This window comes from Epinephelus lanceolatus, chromosome 17, assembly GCF_041903045.1.
Source record: "Epinephelus lanceolatus isolate andai-2023 chromosome 17, ASM4190304v1, whole genome shotgun sequence".
NCBI lineage: Eukaryota > Metazoa > Chordata > Actinopteri > Perciformes > Serranidae > Epinephelus > Epinephelus lanceolatus.
Genome location: NC_135750.1, coordinates 27,267,213 through 27,287,872, shown reverse-complemented (window position 1 = coordinate 27,287,872; position 20,660 = coordinate 27,267,213). Strand labels below are relative to the sequence as shown.

The 20,660-nt window shown below is 41.1% G+C and overlaps 1 protein-coding gene across 3 annotated transcripts in view; it reads left to right on the top strand.

The window, feature by feature from the left end:
* macrod2 (mono-ADP ribosylhydrolase 2) overlaps positions 1–20,660 on the top strand; it is a 473,134-nt gene that overhangs the window by 308,728 nt on the left and 143,746 nt on the right. For all 3 annotated transcript variants that reach the window (XM_033612905.2, XM_033612904.2, XM_033612903.2), the window contains exon 6: positions 13,749–13,870. In XM_033612905.2, the coding sequence (XP_033468796.1) occupies positions 13,749–13,870 (122 nt within the window). The remainder of the gene's footprint in view (positions 1–13,748; positions 13,871–20,660) is intronic.

Sequence of the window (20,660 nt, the reverse complement as noted above, 5' to 3'; positions counted from 1 at the left end):
GTGTATCTTCTAGGACCCAGGTCCTGTGAGACTGCACTGGCTGCATGGGTCCTTGTCACAGCTTTTTCAGTGGAGGTACCTGAAACAGGCGTAGATAAGAGCTTGCTCTGGTGGCCCTCACAGATGGAGCAGTAATGGGGCCATACCCCAGTTCCACTGGCTGAAGTCTCCAGGAAAAATGGGACCGCCGTATAGTCATTCTTCTGTCATTTCAGGGAGGTCATACTCTGAACTAGGAAAGTGCCCACAGGTGATGCAGAAAAAGATATAAGATTTTTTTTTTTTTCCTGCTATTGTGGTGGGCTGGCATGGTGGCTCTATGGTTTACAACGTTGCACTTCTGCAAAAAGAGCCCAGGCTTGAATCCCAGTCCTATTAGTGTGTATTTTGCAATGTTATCGTACCTGTGTTCGCACTGGTTTTTCCCCTGGTAATGTACCAGCTCTGTGAAAATAAGTTTTTATTAAATGGATACTTTTCCACCAGCTTTGTATTGTAACAATGTGGGTAGTACGTGTAAATGAACTATGGCTAATTTCCCCTCCATCTTGCAAGCACCCAAATCTCCTTTCTCATCTCCTAGCTCACATGCACCAGATGTTGCTGGCGTGAGGGCTGTTGCTGAAATTACAGACTGATTGTACTTGCACATATTTGTATGCCCGCCACCATGGACCCAAAGAGTACAGACGCAGATCGAGACAGAGACCCGTCCCCCTCTCTCTTTGTCTTTCAAGCTCAGATCAAACAATAAATATAGGCAGTGGTGATCAAATATGAACCCAGATTTTGATACTGTATTGTCTATTTCTTGCTTAAGATGTTTTCAGAGACATATTTTAGTGCACTGTTTGCCTGTAATACGAGAATTTGTGAGGCTGAAAAAAAAAAAATCAGATCAAATGGAAAAACTAAGCAGTGCTGATCAAATATGAACCAAGATTCTGTTACTGCGTCACCTGTTTCTCACCTTAAATGTTTTCAGAAACATATTTTAGCTCACTATTTACTGGTAATTCAATATTGTTTGTAACCAGCAGGCCGCCGAATTGTTTTACTGTGGAAAAATGGCCAAGCTCACATTACGTCACCCACCAGCGTTAGCATTTATTGGTCTGGGGCAGTACAATGCTAGGTTTTCTACCTTGGGCAAGGGTGAATGCCACAGCCCTTTTTGTCTGGTTTCTTTTGTCATTTCAAAAGTGCTTTTGTACTGCATAGACAGACTAGTTTTATTAAAAGACCGTCTTTCCAGCAGTGAAATACTTCTTTATTAAACCAGTGAGGGATTTCTGAAAATGTGTAAAAGGTTGCATCTCTTAAGGTGTTATTAAACTGTTCGTCATTGCAAGTTTGTAGCCACACTACAGAAAATATTTTAATACTTTACCAGTGTTTTGACATGACAATATCTTCTAGGGTGTCATGTTAAAATGTTAAAATATTTTTGCATCATGGAGTATGCGACTATCGCCATTTACACCTGTACTTTCACCTTTCCGGCATAAGTGTGCGTTCCTCCTCTCTCTCATGGAATTGTTGGTTGATATGAGATAATACATACAAAGTACTATGTAGCTGCAGTGGTAATCTTGAAGAATACAGCAAACATTGAACAGATTAGCTGCATTGAATCCCTCAGGCCCACATTACCCAGGCAGCTGGTATAGTAGTGAAGGAGATAGTTTGTTGTGATTAGTCTTGTAATTAAACTGCTCAGGCTATGAATACATGAGTGATGAGTGGCACCCTGGATGTGAAAGGAGTTGATAAGTGGGCTGTCTATTTGATGGAGCTTGGGCTGAGAGGAACCTAAGTTTCACCCAGGCAAGGTGCAGGAAATAGGAAAAGGGCTGACCCATCTCGTTGAGACTCAAAAATTGCTCCCGAAGGTCACAGCCCACTTCTTCCATTTTATCCACACTTACCTGCAGAAAGGTCATGTTTTACAAAATCCAGGGAGCTGTGTGTGTTAGTGACAGATATATTAACAGCACTAACTCATAGACTTTTTATGGCTCCAAAATCTATGTATAAAAGTATCAGCCGATACATGAATAACGCATCTTCTAAAAGAGAGCAAACATATTTGTAACGTGCCCCTCTGCTGTCCCCTGCTGATTCACACAAAAGTAATAAGTATAAAAAGCATTGTTATTTATACAGAGAAAATGTACAAGTACTTTCCAGAACATGGCCAGATTAAATAACCATTTCACATTCACATGAAGACAGGCCTCAGTCCAGCCCCAGGGAGATAGCAGCTCTTTCAGCATGAGATGATGCAGCCCCCCTGCAGTTTTTTTGTTATTGCAGCCTTATGAATGTCAGCATGTTAGCAACTGTCTGACATTTTTTTGATTTGTAGTCACAAGATTTTCAAAGGCCTTGTGGCATTATCATATTACTTTGAACTCTCAAAATAAGAGAGCAAAAAAAAGAAAAGAAAAAGGAAACGTCCTCCTTCTTGGTGCTCCAGGGCCACACTTAGGTCTACACTTGCCAAGATTGGAGAGTTCATCATCCATTTGAAAGAGCAGAAGGTCAAAAGTTATTATCTGATTAACAAAAATATTTATTTGCTCCAGGCTATAATATAAAGCGACCCACTTTTTCAAGTCTTTTAGCAGCAAATGGGAGCATAGAAGCCAACAGAGTTGATAGCACAAAGACAACAAATGCTCGTTTTGGTCATTTTCGGCTCTATTTGGGAATAAACAAACTTGTCGTTCAAAAAATACAGTGCAATTGTCAATTGTTACCAAACTGACCAGATACACACTGTAGCCTAGATATTTTTGCTTCTTTTATTTCCTCTGTTTTTGTGCATTACTTTCAAGTGTTTCATTAACACTTGAAAAGCAAATACGGTGAACATGCTGAGTGTAGTAATTAGCACAATATCAAAATATGATAGTTTTTAAATTATACGTCCTGTACTGTGTAATGGTTCACAGGAACAGTAAATGTGACTTAATGGGTAGAGTAAAATTATTTTTAGTGATTCCATGTCTGCTGGTGAGGGTGAAATACAACGGTGCCACACAATACTATTTATTCCCATTTCCTAACCCTTACTTACCCAAACACAGCCTTGAATGCGCCTTTGTAATTAATGTCATTAGGATAATTTGGAGAGCGTGTGGCACATGTTGCTGGAATGAGAGTGTGCTTAATCTCTCCACCCGCAGTGTCTTTCTCCATCAAATTCACGTTGGGCGCATATGTCTTAATTGAAATGACGGGTAATAGCATCTGTGAAGGCCACATCACTTTCAGTCTCCCTGCAGCTGTGCCTCCACAACTGTGTGTATGTGTGTGTGTGCAACTGCGCGTATGTGTGCGTGTGTAAACCTTACTGACATTTGAAAGATTCATGAAGCTCAAACCCACTAGCTCAAGGACCTGCTTGCACAGACCCCCGTAGAATTATGATGTACTGCCCCGGCTGTTTGGTGCCCTAATCAGAGAAATGATGAGATGCAGTTGAGTTCAGGTAGCAACATGGCAGTCTCATGTTCAAGTGGTAGATGAAAGGCTAAGCTGACGCAGTGTGTGGTTTGTTTTTTACATTAAATACAAAGCACACAGAGCAGGTTGCATTTAAGGCTCCACCACAACACAGCTCCTTGCTGCAGGGGAGCCAGCAAGTGAACAACAGATATAGCAGATCCCTGCTGTGTGTTATTGTATAGATTGCGCCCTCCTGTTGCATTCAGATTTAGCCGACCTGCCTGCAGTTCACCAGCCCCATCCGACTCATCAACAGCATCTCTCAATGGTGTTTCAAAGGGGGTCCGTGTTGTACAGGAAAATCAGAAATTGTATTTTCCTCACGATGTGAATGTGGTTGATGTTACCCAGCGGGGCTGCTTCCTCTTACACACAGTGTCACTGCATGCTGGTTCTGAGCTACATCACCACATAGCCATGTCATGCCTGCTGAGTCATTACTAGCAAATTGATACCTGTGGCTGAAGGGTAAGTGAAACCCCATCATTGACTGTATGTCTAAAATAAACTACAGAATTTACTCTACAATGGTATGATTATATGTCAGGATGTCACATATGTAAATCATGTGCCCTGCATGTTGTGTAGATTTTGTTTGAATGTTTGCATCTCTGTCTTTCACATTCATATTTTTGACCATATCACACAGTGCATCATACAACATACATATATCCACAGCTGCGCACATTGCTGCATTTCAAATGGTACTGTCTTGGTGTAGTCTTTAAGTCTACAAAGTGTGTGTGCATGACTTGTTTTGTACATCCCCAGTCTTGCCTCATGCACGGCAAAACTACTCTTATATTCACATTTTATTCAAAACATCCAGCAAATGCTTTGAAAAGTGAGGAAAAAAAAGAGCAAGCAGCAGAACTAGCAAGCGCTGTTGAGAGCAGTGTCACCTGGCAGCTCATTCAAGCTTGGAGGAATGTTATAGAAAGCCCAGAGCAGTGGAAACAGCTGGCGGTGCTGCTCAGTGACTTTCTCCCTTTGTCTTTACTCTGGGCCTGTCGTCCCTGTAGACACTACCAGGGCCACTCTTACAGCATGTGTACAGCAAAACAATCATCACACCCCCAGTGTTCTTGTCCTTCAGTATGAGGCCAATGCATACTCACTCACACACACACCTACCTCACCTTCTGTTCAGTACAGTAAAGCGGTTTTTAAAAAAAAAAAAACAAAAGTGTGCCAGCAGGCTGGTGGAGATGGCTTTCCAATTAAGTGGTCTTTTCTTTCACTCAAAGAGCTTCTTGACATTTGAAGGCAGCCTGGATTGTACTGTACTGTACTTTACACTTGTGTGTGTGCGTGTGTTGTATGTGCATGTCTGTAGTGTGACTCTGGAAGATTGAAAAATTTCACATGTAATGATAGTGTGGGGAAGCGCTGATCAGTGCTTCATGAAAATGTCATGCTTCATGAGTCACGCAAAGGGTCACCTGCTATTACAGTGGGGGAAATAGCACCGCAGGGGCCTGTGCATTGAAGGTTATTAATTTATATAACATACAGTGAGAGCTGTATGCATAAAGCATGTCAGTAAAACCCTAGCTATTCCTGTTTTGTATGAACACTTGTGAAATAATTATTGTTCTCAATCAGGGAAAACATTCCTGTGACAGTGCATGATGCTCTGTTATCGTCTTTACTGACTGCTCCTCTCGTGCTTGTTACCCCTTCGTCTGTTTAAGTGTGACAGAATCTCAGTGACACTCACAATGGAAAAGCTCTTTGAAAGCCAAGTGTATGAATAATCACTAAGACACCCCTAATCCATTTTTAAAGAAGGGAATATTAATGCACTAACAACTGCATCTGCCAGGCAGACGATTCCAGGTCTGCAAAAAAAGCCCCCCCTCCTTTTCAGACTGGAGCTTCAGCGAGCGTTGGGGGATCACTCTGCACTCTCTGTCACCATGACAACGCCAGTTCCATGTCCGAGTGGGTGTACACACTTCATTTAGTAATCCTCAGTGACCAACATGGGAACAGCTGTGTGCATGCTGAGAGGGTCCAGGCTAGCAATCACGCCAAAATACACTTAATTACGCAAAATGTGGTCACTCTTGTGGGTATTATGGAATTAGAATTCGAGTGGCAGTGGCTGGCATCTACTGTATACAGTACTTACATTTTTATCGGGAAGTCATTTGGCCTTTACCTGAACTGGCACACTTGTACTGGTTGTTGTTTGCCTTTTACAGCACAAGCAGCACGGTGTTCACTGAGGTATGTCGGAGACAAGGAATACAAATACACTCACCTGATTAATGTTGAAATCTATTACCTCTGAGCCATCAAAGAACCATCGGGGAGCCACGTTAACTTGCCTTAAGTACCAAGACTTCAACTCTGTCACCACACAACTCCACAAAACACACACCTACACACTGTACACATACACGCTCTTTAAGGTGAAGGACATCTCTTGCGGTTTAATTGTAATGTGGTTAAAACCTAAGTTACATCATTTAAGTTGAAGAAAATAATACCGCTCATTAACCCTGTCTAGCCCTTTTCTCTCTCTGACTATTCATACTGCCTTGTATTTGTTAAGGTGCACAGTAGGTGAAGAGAAACCTAAACTGGGTGCAGAATTGTTCTGTAAATCTACACCACTGTGTTTATGCAGGTGGATCCTTAACTGCCAAAACTCTAACATGCCGTGTACCGCTCTGACACACTGACAGTGAGTTACATGTACAGATGAAGGAATGGGAAACACCGGAGAGCCCTTTTAAGCGAGATGCCATCTCTCTTTTTTTTTCTACTTCATGGGCCGTTGGACACTTTGAAGAGGCAGCTTCATGATTGACAAAAGATAGATGTGTCCTCTCAGCTCACAATGACTGGCACTTATTTGCTGTCATGTTCAGATGTGTGGAAGCAGTCGTTAATTAAAACCGGCATGTATGGAAATGGATTGATGCTTTATTTTGACTGCTTGGGTATATGCTAAACAATGTTTACAAGGGGGTAAAATTATAGAGCACTGGGTTTTGTCTAGTACATGAGATTATCACAATAATGATGCTTATGATAATAGTATATATGTCTTTAACTGTCATTGTGCTTCGTGTAGTTAATCAACCATTCTCATAGCTAAAGGACAAAATTAATAGATGATTTGCCAGTGACTCCCAAAACAACATAAATGACAGTTGGAACATACCAGCAACAGATGCACATAATTATAGAACTGGAGTTACGAACAATAACTAATAGTTTGATTAGGTCTAGGCACCAAAACTTCTTGGGTAGGTTTGGGAAAAGATCATGGTTTAGGGTTTAAATACATACGTTTGTTATGTAACTTATGTTACATACACATGATAACTTTTTGCATGTGCACTAAGTTAAGTACATTATGTACGATAATTTACATAATGTACATTTTAAAAAAGCCAACACAGAACATGAACAGCTGTCTCTCTGACCCCTCTCCCTACACTGGCTTTGTGGCTCTTTATACTACATCACCTGACTTCCTCCTTTGCTCCTCATAATTACTACAGCCTCCAGCAGTCACCACCTAACAGTTAACATAAATATGGGTCATAATAAGCAGCTTGCAAAGACGACCTATGCAGCCATGTTTGGCAGGAAGACCCTCTGAGTTAACAGCAAAATAAAGCTGTATGTATTTTTTATTTAAACTGCTGCTGCAATGGTCTTATGAAACTCTGCCACAACTTGTGTTGTCCATCAAAAGACGAAAGGAAAAAAAAAAAACCTGCGTCGACATCACAGATGAGGGTGTGGCCACAAGTGAAACATTCCTGAAAAGTTTCGGCCCGCAGAGAACAGTATAGATATAGATTTTTTTTTCTCCCTGTGTGCTTCTTCGTTGAATTACCCTTTAAATGATACTCCCTCTTCTGCTCTCCTGTGTTTTGGCTTCCTTTTTGTTTTGTTTATGTTTTTCGCGGGATAAAAACAACAAAAGAAATTCAATATTAATGGCACACAGACGAGAGATTTCAGCGTGCGCTGTGTAACTCTATTGATCTTCTTTCGACAATTTGCTCTGATGCATTACACTGTAAAGTCTTTGTAAATCAAGTCTTACAACACAAGACAGGCAGTTGTTGCACAACACCGAGCCTCTTCTCCTAGATTTAAGGAACACAGTGCCATAGCCAGCTGTGGTTCACTTTCCTCAGGGATAATTTTTATAATGGACCCACTATTCTTTGTGATGGTGCTTTTACTGATATTTTTATGCAAAGAACTTCCTCTTAGTTAAGAAACTATATATAATTATACATTTAGATTACTTTTATTTTGCTGATCCACCCTTAATAGCGAGAGTTAGACAGCCTCTGAGTGACTCTACCCCTTGACTTTTAGATGATCTGACTGATTTTCAACATCAGTCATAGCACTTTATTAGACACTTAATTCTACTAGCAAGGCCTTCACGAACTAATCAGCCCACAGTCCACTCTCCACACAAAATCTTGCTTATCCCATAAAAAGTAGTGACTGCAGTTAAATTAAATTTTGGCTGAATTTCTTAATAGATTCAAAGTCATTATGTGCTTTGTTGATTCTTAAGTGTGGAGGATAATTGCCCTGGACAGCACAAAAGTGGTTTGATTATTGTCTGCTGGCTCTTGTGAATTATAATAGATATAAATGAGGCTTCCCTATCCACATACAGCATCTCTTTGGCACTAACAGTTGTTGGCAAGAATGGGACCATTCAGGCGCAGTCACACTACAGTAAACGTGTTCAAGCCTTTTTTGGAATTTATATTATGTGGAATGGTAAAGCAGACTCAAAGTCAGTACAGGCAAGTAGAAATGAAAGATTGATTAGGCTGTGAAGTGCTGGTCCCTCTCTGAAATAGCACAGCACTTCTCTTCTAAATGAAGTCTAGATATTTCAAAAGATTTTTTAGTTGCGAAGAAAGTGGCGTCTTTGAAGTGAGCATGTCCCCTTGGTAGTTATTCAGCTGAGGAATATTTTAGTAGGCTTGTCTATGATGTTCACACACTTGCTTCAAAGTGGGTGTGGTAAAGGGTCATTTCATGTCCAGTCCATCCTGAACAGACCAGGCTTACCGAAAATCACTTGCCACGAGGGATGTCTCCATCAGGGTTTATTTTTTTATTTTATTTTTTTATTCTTTGCTCCCGATCAGAGTCTTTTACTATCAAGAATGTGCCGCGATTGAGTCCCCATCTGATTTAAATTAATACATTATGCAGCTGCACAGTAAATCCCATGCAATTTAGAGGAATATGTCAACATATGTTTGTCATCTGAATAGATGTGCAATAAGAAAATGTATCCTGCATCACAGTTTTCTTTTAATGGTTTCCTATAGTGTCCTTTAGTAATTTCTATATTCTTGTCAGTCTGGATCTGCTTTGAAAAGGAACTTGACATCCTCCTTATATCTCTAGCATGAGCAAAATAATAACCTTTAAGTGCAGTTGTAAACCAACAGCGACACCTTGGGTTGTGGTGCATTCGCAAAGTGTCACTGATCATTCAGATAGAATCGGGCTTTATATGAACCAATGAAACTGTTTATGCGTATCAGTCCCAATCCAGTTAATTAATGCAGATGATGTTATGAATAATGTGTTTAAATTGTGCAGTGATACTGTCACTAATGTTTGTAAGTGCTGGTTTCTACCACACAACAATGCTACACTAGTTTACTGTATTAGAGTTTGTGAAAATGGACACTTTTTTTTTGCTTTTACTTATTATTACGAAGTAAATTGCACAATGTAGTGGCTACAGAATAATGACACCATTGCCATTTAAATTGGTTCCCTAAAGGCCTTGCTTTCATGATGCAACTCTGTCCACCGCCACCATCCAGGAACCCTCTTGCTGTGAGGCGACAGTGCTAACCACCATACCACTGGTGCCGCCCCCGTCAGCCACCATAAAGTCTCAATTAATGACATAAAGGAAGTGCGTCAACCAATGTGCAACCAAAACAGAGGATCACACTTTTGTTTTCGCTGGTAGCTGTCAGTAGCTATCCCCAATTTCCAAAGAGTATTGTAAGCAAAATGCTCTGAGTAAATTGAATTCACCTCTAGTAAGCAGTGATACAGTGAATATGTCTAGGGCTTTTATTGTGAAAGGCAAGAACAGAGGGAGTGAAGCTGTCATGTGCTGCCGTTGACAACGTGGGAAGAGTTTTGCCATCTTGGACCTTGGTGTTTATACAGTCTATGATCTTGATTCAGACTGTGGGGCCTCCATGTTGTTATTTTATTACCTCTATAAGTATAGGCGTAATTTATAGTATCAGTGTAAGGTCTTTGCAGTTACTATCCCCAGTAGTGAAAATGGCAGACTGTGGAACAACTGAAGTAACTGTGGAAACTACCAGGCAAAAAATCCCAGTTGCTAGGCTCTGAAGAAAATGGGCCGCAATCCGGTTGCCTTTGCAACAGCGGTGCCAACCATAATACCACTTGGTGACACAAGGGGTGGCGAAAGTTAAAAAGTTGTCTATTTCCACTTTAAATCAAGTTTATATTCAGTCTTATGTGAGAAGTGCACAAGAATTATGTGTAGCACTTGCACTCCTGTTGTTATCGTTGCGCTCTGCACCTGATGGGTAAACATTTAAGAGCAATTTTTCCCTTTATACGTGCCTCATTAATCTCCAGGGTCCCTGCTGTTACAGAAACATGACACTCTCCCAAACAAACCAAAGGACAAGGATCAGTCACACACTGAAGGTGTTGACTGTATTCAGAAAAGGCATTCTAAATTGTTGCTATGATTTCTTGATGGGTGCAGTAGTACTGAGCAAAAAAGATAAAAACAATTGTCTGTTGAGTACTTGCTACACTTTTCCCCATTTCAGTGCTTTTTTTTTATCAACTTTCAAGAATTGATGGGAGAAGTGTGTGCTAATCATGGCACATTAGAAGTCGAGAAAAAGCGAGCGTAGTGCATGTGCTGTGGCGCATTTTCCCCATTTAGAATGAAAACGATTGAGCAACAATTTAAAGACCCCACTGCATCCCTGTTAGGGTAGTTTGTAGTCAGCAGCAAACCTGCCCATCCTGAGTGGTCCTAATAACAGAAAGGACACATGTTCAAAAATATGCTGAGGAAAATAAATTGTTCATGTTTCACTCGTGGTTTGTGTTGTAGGACGCATAAAACAAAAAGTGTGTAGCCGTACAGAAGTGGTATCTGTGTTGCATTATGGTATTTAATTTGGTCCATTAATGTGGGGTTTAAGGCTTAATTATTTCTTATCAATGAAAAAAATCAGCATGATTGTTTTTATTTTGTTTTGTTGTCCTTGTTGTTTGTTTCTCTTTGCAGAGCCCATGGGCTCATGGGGAAAGAAAGCACAGTGTGAATGGCAATCATCAGTCTTTGCTGGTTCAATTGTGTTACTGACCTTGTGGCCCCAGGCAAGAGACCACAATGAACAAATCCAGTGGAGATATTGGGAGGGAAAAAAACTGCTCAGAAACATTGGTGGGAATGGAAGCTCATTAACTACTGGTGGAAATGGCAAGGCGAGGGTCTTGAAGGAGGTGTGCGCGGCAGGGATTTTGTGGTCCGTGTGATAAAGAAGTGTTCTGTCTGTAGCACTGGTATGTTTCTCTACAGGTTCATTTTGAAATGATTGGCTTTTTTATTTTCCTGTCATTGGTATATTTCTTTTATTTTTTTTACAAGTGAATTCCTCTTTTTTAACAGGAATATGACTTTTGATGTGAAGCTTTTAGAATTTTCTGATAGTGACTGATTTGCCTTCAGTGTGTGTCACCAGGACATGTCTCTTGATGTTTTTCTGCATCTTTTATCATCCCTGCAATCAAGGCCAGCCCCCATGAAGTGCAAGAGGGCAGCTAGTAATCTTTTCACCCCGGCTAAGATAGATTTATGTGCCTCTTGTACGAAGGTTGCGCAGAGATAATGATATACATGTGTCCGTATGTGCTTCTGAACAACATAGAAACACTGATACACTGAAATGTGTCTGTCAGCTAATGGATGTGAATAATGATAAAAGCTGAGGGTTCCACCAGAAGAGAAGGAACAATGATGATAAAGCCTCATGCTGAATGGATCAACTGCCCGAGCTTCTCAAACCTTTATTGCAAAGAACATCTCTGTGTAATTTATGTATTGAAAAACATTGTGGTCATAAATAACCATTTCCTGAGTCTTCAAACACATTGGAAAAATATAAAATTTTTATATGCATAGAGGAAGTCCTAATCTTTAGTATCTTCGAGGTTAAATTGCCCTAAACTAATGCACTTCACTGACATGCCTCTTTATTACTTAGCTAATTAGAGTTATTCGTATTTCAGTGTCTATGCAGAAGACTTTTTTCAGTACAAACTCAAGTCTTTAGAAAATTAGGATTCAATAAAGTTCCTACAGTTTATTGCTTTTCAGCGGCATGAACTCTTCATTGTAATGTTTTGTTGCATTTAGAGAATGACTGTGCCTTTTCCTTTTACAAAAAAAACAAACAAAAAACCTCACTTCCTCCAAGACCAAGGGTAGAGAGGTCATTTGTGTTCAAGTTTGCAGAGATACTGAAGCAGCTGCCAGAGTGTTTTGGAGCTCTACAGCAACTAACCGCCCTTCCTGTAATATCCCTCCTTACTTACAAAGTGAAATACAGTATGCCTTTCACCTTACAGAAACACAGCTGTATAAATATTTATTTGATGTGGAAGTGTTGAGGATACGAGCGGAGACATCGGTACTGGTGAGATAAGAACTGTTTAAACTTTCATGAATTCACCAGTAGTCTGGTTTTTGGCGCTTGCCCACACTCTAATTGGCATGTTGCCGTTCTTGTAGTGAGGAACTTCATGAATTATGCACGAAAAACAACTTACCACATGTCCCATTATAACCACATTGTGCTGTGCAATTTTCGGCCTGCTATTCTGGAAAAAGACAATACTTCAGACAGCTCCATTCTCATTACAGCCCAGCCTCGGCTTAGCTGGGGGATCACCTTGTTTCTTACCTCTCCCAAACACAAAATCTCACCCCTTAAGCAACACCAGTGAAAGCCACTTGATTATAGTGGTTCCCCGTGCATTTTTATCATCCTGACCTATTAAGCAACCAGACATACAACTGAGAACTAAATTTAATCTATAAATGATTTATGGTCAAGAAGAGTAGTATTATAGCTTACATTAATTCAGTGGGAAAGTGAGGCTAAGTGTTTCTTATTATAAGTAAACGGTGAGGTTAGGTGTAAGAAAACACATGAGGCTGCTGTGTTTTCCTCACATGCCCTCACCTGAACCAAGTCTGATTTCTCAGTATTCATACTTCAACAGGGATTTAATATTTTAGTGCACAGAAATGGGGACTTGATGCGTTAAATTGCAAATATATGAGTCATAGTTGATCTATATTTAATGGACCATGAATTGTGATTCAACAGCCAGTACTGCCAAATGAAGTAAAAGTGAAACAGTCTGCTTTTGAATAAACAGAAAAACACTAATGGCTTCGTGAATTATAGTTCACAAGGGCAAAGATGGGTTGTTGTTTTTTTAAGAAAATTCCAAGTTTATCACATTTTTTTTTACAGTTGTATTTAGTAAAATTTAGTTCTACTGTGTCATTGAAGTCCTTGCTGTTTGTACTGTACCTGTGCTGTACCTCTCTGGAATGCTCTGTGGGCGATGCAGTTACTTCTAGTTTGTTGATGTTGATCTGTCCAACACTGAGAGGGCCAAGTTTAGTCAGGCAGAATGCAGAAGATCATGTTTCTGTCAAGTCACTGCTTAGACTCTCTTATTTTTCTGTCATCACTCCTATGATTCAATTAAGGAGCTGCATTCCTCAGTCTGGCCAGGCCAGACAAGGAGACCGGTGATTGACAGGTAAAGACATTACTATGCGAAGGGAAAGAGAGTACAGGGAGAGATATGAATATTTGAGTAGATGGCATAAAAGAATCTTGTAATTGATTTTCTATCTAAGCTGCCGTTTCATTTACTGAATAAATGCATTCATTTCAGGCAGTGGGTTGTTCATGCCTTCCCCATTGTCTCATTGTGAAGACAAACTTCATCGTATTTTGTATTTGATGATGATTTTGCAGATTCTAATAACTTTGGCTCGACTGCTCAGCTGCATGGCAGCATTGTACTTATGTCTCCACTACTAGAAACGGCGGCAAGCATGTCACCTTGCTAGAAGTAGACTGTGCTGAAATGAGCTTTGTGTGTTGTCCCCTCCCTGACAGATGTGATCCACACCGTGGGCCCGGTGGCCAGAGGTCATGTGGGCCCTACCGAGACCAATGACCTCACCTCCTGCTACCAGAACTCCCTCAGGCTGATGAAGGAGCACGACTTGAGCACTGTGGTGAGTACAATACGCTACTAAGCTTGTGCTCATCTGAGGAGAAAATGGTCTCTGTTCTGTACAGCTTGAAAGACATAAATTATGTGCCTCTGTGTTTTTGTTTGACAGTGAGTAAGCCTTCAGTGAGAAAAGCTGTGTTTGAAATTTTTTAGGAAATTTGGAAAAGGTACAAGAACAAAAGGATTTAGCATCTTTCATTTCAGATACAGTTCTGAAAAGCCTTAATCTTCTTTATTTAAACAAAAACAACAGAGAACACAACAAAATGGTAATGTTTCAAGTTTGTCAAATGAAGGCTTTTCATGTACACTACTTTGGCTTGTGATTAAATGAAAGGCAGGCCTTTGTATCCACCACTCTATATTGCCGCTGCTTATAACAACACAATTTTGCCTTTAGCATTGGTTCAAATGCCACTTTTAGGATAAAAAAACAAACAAGCTGTGACCTTTATCGAATTTTATGAAGGTCTTGATTCAGATTTTTCATTTATTATTTTTTAATTTCCAAAAATTAAATGTGTCGCACCAAAGAGTCATTTCAGATGCTTTCATTCTTGTGTATGACTGTACCACCGGTGCAAGAGGAATTTTCTTCTTTAAACACCAGAAAAGCAAAAGGTTTAGTGAACGTGGCTGAATCATAAGGGCTTTAGAGGAGACAATGCCCACACAATCCACAGCTGGCAGCGGCTGATCATTCACACACCATCCCAGCTTCTAGTCTGTTCTGGACCGTATGTTTCAGTCTGGTCCACTTGATATATGGATTTGCCCTGCCCACAGAGGGTAAACAAATCAGTATCACACCAAATAGCCACAAATCACATTTTCTGCACCAGCCTACTGCCCTGCAGCCTCATCACAGGCCAATCAATGCAAGTACTCACCAACAGAGAGAGGAGGCATAGCTGAGTGCCAGTTTCATTAAAGTTGATTGTGACAAATTCCTGCTCTGTTGATGACTTATTATGACTGCGACAGACACCTCTAGGTAGCAATTAAATGGATTGTGAAGCCAAATGACTGAAGTTGTTGTGTTAAGTGTTTGTGAAGTTTTATCAAAATCAGCAGCATGCCTGCTGAATAGTTGCATCCACACATATCTGATGTGCCACAAGCATGACATTACATGAGAACATCATTTAAACAACAGAATAGTTTGCTCTGATGGGCTCTGGGCTTCATGGGCAGAGGCAAGGCCTAACTCTGCAGCTCTGGGCCCCTCAAGCTTCATTGCAGGAACACACCACTAGCTTGTCTGCTTTCATCCACAAATGATCCAATCCTTACTTTGTTTCTGGCACATTCCAAAGATTTATTTAGTTTAGGCCTATCTCTTGATTTATTTATCCAATAATCCATATATTTATAAGAAACAGAGTTTCTGTTTTTACTGGGAGCTGCCTGGATCCTGTCTAATGTATTTATACAGCTGCTCTGTGTTGAGCAGGCCTTCAGTGAAAACAGTGGTGTTCTGTGATTGACTGGCCTTGTAGGATGAGCCCTAGTCCTTACATTATGTTAGCCACAGTCCATTTCGTCTCTCCTTGCAGTAAGGACAACAGAAAGCCTTTTTACCAAAAGCGAAAGGGAAATAGCTGTTTCTTCAAGCAAGGATGTGGCCTTGATTTAGTCTTACTCAAGCCTGCCTTGATATGCAAGACTTGCTTGAATAGAGGCTCTAAGGGTTCTCTAGTCCTAATTCTTTCTTAACAGAGAGTCTTGCGGTCTCTTGGTGCAGAGCACAATGAGTCCAAGTTTTTGGTTAGCTGATCAGCACTAAGCTCATTTTGATTCATCTGAAAGGGTCTCACTATGAGTTTTGCTGTGTGAGAGAAACAAGAGATCCCACCGAAGACTGGCACCCTGCCAAGTGGGTCTACAAAGAGGGCAAAAGAGAAGGGGGGGGTCTACATTTGGGAATCCTAGACGGCTGGCTCCCTAATGGGGATTCCAGGGTATTACAAAGGAATAGGAGTCAAAACAAAGCCTAACGCAAAATAAACTTGAGCATAAAAGATTAAAAAGAAGCAGAGCTTGGTAGTTAATCCCTGTTTTTTAGAGCTCAAAGCCACCCTTTAGGCTATGAAACAGTTCAGCTACCACAGCCATCTCATCAAGCTCCTTTTGTGACTGTAGCATGTCAAGACAGGGAGTTTACTGGGAATACCACAGAAATTCAGTGCTAAAAATGCATTTCCTTTACCTTAGGGCAGCTCAGTGTGTATGACTGAACATTTCCTAGTATCCCCAGAAGTCAAACGTTAGATAGAAGAGCTTTTCCTGTCCTTCAGTGATGTGCTTTTCCTGTCCCAGAGTGATCAGTGTTACACTGATTTACAGCTCTACTGGGACGGAACTGGGGAAGATGGGAAATGTGACTTTTAGGCAACCTAAGGCGATTCCTGGCTGAGTTTAGAGGTTGTTTCTGAGTTTTTAGGTTGTATTCTTACCATTACTATAAAATAAAATTAATTTGAAAGTAACAGCTTGAGTGAATATTCTTAAGTCCATAAAGTCTGCCCTTGTGTGGCAGCTCAGACAGTGGCTCATGAGGGCATTAAAATTGGACCCTTGTTCCATTGTTTTAGTTTTGAGAGATAATTGAGAAAATTTGCAAACGTATGTAAACTGTCCCAGGCCAAGTACATTTTTAATTAAATTTTTTTGATAACACTCAAGGCGTTCGGCATTAAGTGTTGCACAAGAAAAATAATCATCTTGACACAAATTGTAGTAGATTATTTTTTTTTATCTAAAGTCTTGAAACTCATACTCGCATTCTTTGCCAAGACAATATTGGCTGAAATCTAAAGGCAGATGTGCACATTTTGTTTATATGACTACCCCTGGCCCACAGGGCAAACTGTAAATATAGGATGCAGTTCTGAGTCGTACTGAAGGATGGCCTTCAGATGAAAAATGACGATTAACCTGCGCCAAGAAACCTGCCGTTTAACCCCCACACTGATGTTGAGAGCTGTCTGGAACGGTCCAGGCTTTAACACCCTCACTCTGTCTTAGTCGCTGGATAAATATCCAATGGCTGGATGGCCTATTGAGTTGAGCTTTCCAAGTCATTTGGCTGCAGTGCATGCTGGAAAGTGATAGCGTGTATTTGTACCCATGTGCACGCATGCACTGTGTCTTTTACGTGCATCATCCTGGGGCATGTGAATGTGCAACGTTCTTTGCTCATTCCTTCCCTGCCTAGAGGACTCTGATGCTTCAGTGCTTTTTTTTTTTTTTTTTGCTTTTTTTTGCTGCGGCTGAAAGAGCAGCAGGCTGTCACAGCTCCCTGGGCTCTGACTGACCACAGCCCACAGCTAGGATGCCAGCGTTGCCGGCTGGGCTCTGCAACATCACACAGGGGAGCCGTGGGAGCTGTGCAGCCTCTAAGTACAGAGTTGCAGCTCTGGGCTGATGAGCAGCGTGTTGTCAAACAGCCCCCTCCTCTGCTCAATGCTTGTTACACTACAGAATGTTGTTTGCTTCCAAAGGTGGTACAGGTGAGGAGCCAGAAAGGAAATATAGCTGGAAATATGGATTTTTGGTGGATTGATTCTAGATATGAATTGTGATAATAACACTTCCTCACTGGTCGATAGGAGTGAAGATGCTGTAGCAGGCTATCAATATTTGCTTGAGCCAGGACGTATTAAATAGGTCTCATCATGGTTTCTCTGATATACGGAGCATGTCATTATTATAGTCCATTTGGAAACAGCTGAGATTGTTGGGGAAACTCACTACTCAGCAGTACCACCGTACTGCATTGCCAGAATTTTCAGAGACAACGGATGGGAAATAAATTATTTTCTGTAATTTGTTTGTGAGTTAAAGTGCCACGCAGTGCGTAACACAAGCAGATTTTTAACCACTGGCTGAGACCTGCCAATCACATCATCTTCTAACTGAAAGAATAATTTCTTGCAATCAAGATTAGGCTTCTATCATCTGGTGAAAGACAAATTATTCACCCCGGTGTATGTGCATTTTATCAATGCACTCGCAGGTATGTGTGTACTGTACTCATGTACAGTCAGACCCTGGGGGGCTCCTCTCCAAAGAGCTGGAAAGCCATACAGTACATGGAACTGAGGAGACGGTTAATGCAGGTCCCCTGTCTTGGTTAGTCATGGAAGGCTGCTCAGATTCTTCCCTGGAAGCAAGCATAGCATCTGTCAGGCAGAAACAGACAGACTGTGTGGAAGGGGACGCCACCATCTGGAAGCCATTCAGCCTTAGACTCTGTTTTGTTTTAGAGACCATATTAAAAACCCCTTAGACTGTGACCTTTAGAATAAAAGAATAACCATGTTTACCCAAAACATCATTATTGTTTCATTTAATTTAGCCCTCCTTTTGAGCCTCTGGGGAGTGTTCTGTTGAGACAAAATAACTAGGATTTTAGTCTCGAGGGTAAGTGACATAAAGATACAGCAAGCATTTTAGTTGTTGACTAATGATCTTGTGGGCAACCGAGCCTCCTTTTTGTTCATAATTTGACGTTGACAGGCCACAATTTGATGCTTTTCGAAAGTATCTATCATTAAGCTATTTCTGGCGGTGTGCAGTGGGCTGGCAGCTGTCAGTGTGGACAGTGACAGGGTTGCAGACTGCATTTAGTGGCCTCCTCTCTGACTCCCAGGCGATGCTGGAAGTGTTTTGTAGTCATAACACACTGGCTTCGAGGAGATCCAGCAGGGAAGCCACAAATTGCCCGTTGAGAAAAATGCTGAAAGCCAAGTGGATTGGAGATGAATGGTGTAGAATGATAGGATTAGCCACCCTTCTCTGTGGGCTCATTCCAAGGCTGCTAGGAGCATTTGCTCCCATTCATTTTACCCGACAGTGTTCCCGAAATGCATTCCTACAAACAATATCTTATAGTGACACATCAGCATGCACACCCTGCTTGAAGATGTCAGTTGATAGCCGCTACCAGATAATCTGTTCAACATGACAGAGACAGCAAGTGAAGAACAAACAAACGCTATATCACTGGGATAAGTGACCATGCCCCCAAGGTGTCTTCAAAATAGACAACACAGGGAGGTATGGAGGGCAGGTTGGCTTTAACCTCATCTTAGATTCAGTTTTGGCCGACCAGTTTTAAAGCTAACCTCTGTTCTGAGGAATTATGTGAAATGTGCTTTAAATAACTTTTACTGTTCCACCTTTATTAATGTAGGTCACTGGTGATATTTGAAAATGTGTTTTTTACTGCTGTATTTAAGTGCACTTGAGGGTCTTTGTCATTATTTATGTTTCCAAATACCACCATATCAAACTTAACGACTTTGTACTCCACCCTATTCCATTTTGGTTTGCCGACTCCCCAAGTGATTAATTAATTTTCATTTATGCACTGAACAGATCGTGCACAAACTTTTCCTCTATCCGCTTCTCTACCCTTCCTCGTAAATTATTGTCCGCGAGTGCAGGCGACTCCAGATTTAATTATATAATGGCTGAGAGAAGTAAAGAGGCCTGATCGTGCACATACTTGGCTTCTGATCATAGCAAAGTAAACTGTGCCATTAATTGGGATAGAAAAACGAGAGGTTTACTGCTGATCTGCTTACACAACGCAGCTGGTTTGTCTGTCTGCATCACCCAGAATTCCATGTAGTTCATACTTTGAATTCCCCCAGAATAGAATCCAAGGTCTTTATGGCATTGTTTGGAGAACTTAATTTGCAGACGAAATGTGAACTCAATGCAGACCTTCACAGTCGGTTGCAATTATGTTACACTGTTTTCAAAGTGAAGAAAAAAAAGGTCATTTGATGCTTCCGATGGAAACATGTTCATGTATTTTCAAGATACTACTGAATATCAGTTTTTAGCACTCTGTGCAGTTCTACTACATACCTTTGACTGCTGCTCTATGCTTCATGTACATATGCTTTACCAAGGCTGGATGCTATGAAAGAAAGAAAGAGATAGTGCTAAAACTGTTTGCTTCTAATGTGAAGCTAAGCCATCAGATATAGGTTTTTTGAAACACATCTTAACCAGTGAAGACTTTATTCGGTTCTCAGTTGAATATGATGCTCTACTCCTTAGTTTTTTGGCATTGTTTGTTTGCTTTTATCAAGATGTTAGCATTTTAGCCAGTGCTCAAACTGGGCTTTGGTGTACTGTGACTTTTTCTTGTGCACTGGCACGTCTCACAAGCTGCCGGTACTCTTCTCTGCCCTCTCCTTATCCGATGCCCTGGGCAATTCATAACAGCGCCAAATATAAACTGCATTACCCAGAGGGTACCGGGGGCACTTTGTACGCAGGGGGCACTTCGTGACGCTCACCTGTTCCAGTTCTCGCCTGCCTGCTTTACTCCATCTAACTCTTATTCTACCCCTATCATTGTCTCCCTTAACCTAACCCTAACCCTGATGTTACATGGCAATAGTGCTGGCTTGGCTCTAAAAAGGGAAGACATAGAGACCGAGAACAGAGTCAGAAGATGACATAACAGCTTTGAAAGTCAAATCCTAGCCGGGAGCAGCAAGCTAACATTAGTGCCACTTCGAGCATGTAACATTAGAATCAGCAAAACTACCTGCGGCTACCACCACTGCAGGCAATGGGGAGACCAGCTCTTTTAAGTAACCTGGTGCCTGTCGTTTGCTTGTCACTTGCAAACCCACTCATGGAGCTACTCTTTTGGTTCACTGACACCATCCCCAACCTCTACCCACACCTGATATACATGCCAACATGTGTATAAGGGAGTATTGGTACTTCTTCTTTTCCACTTTGAGCACTGATTCTACCATTGT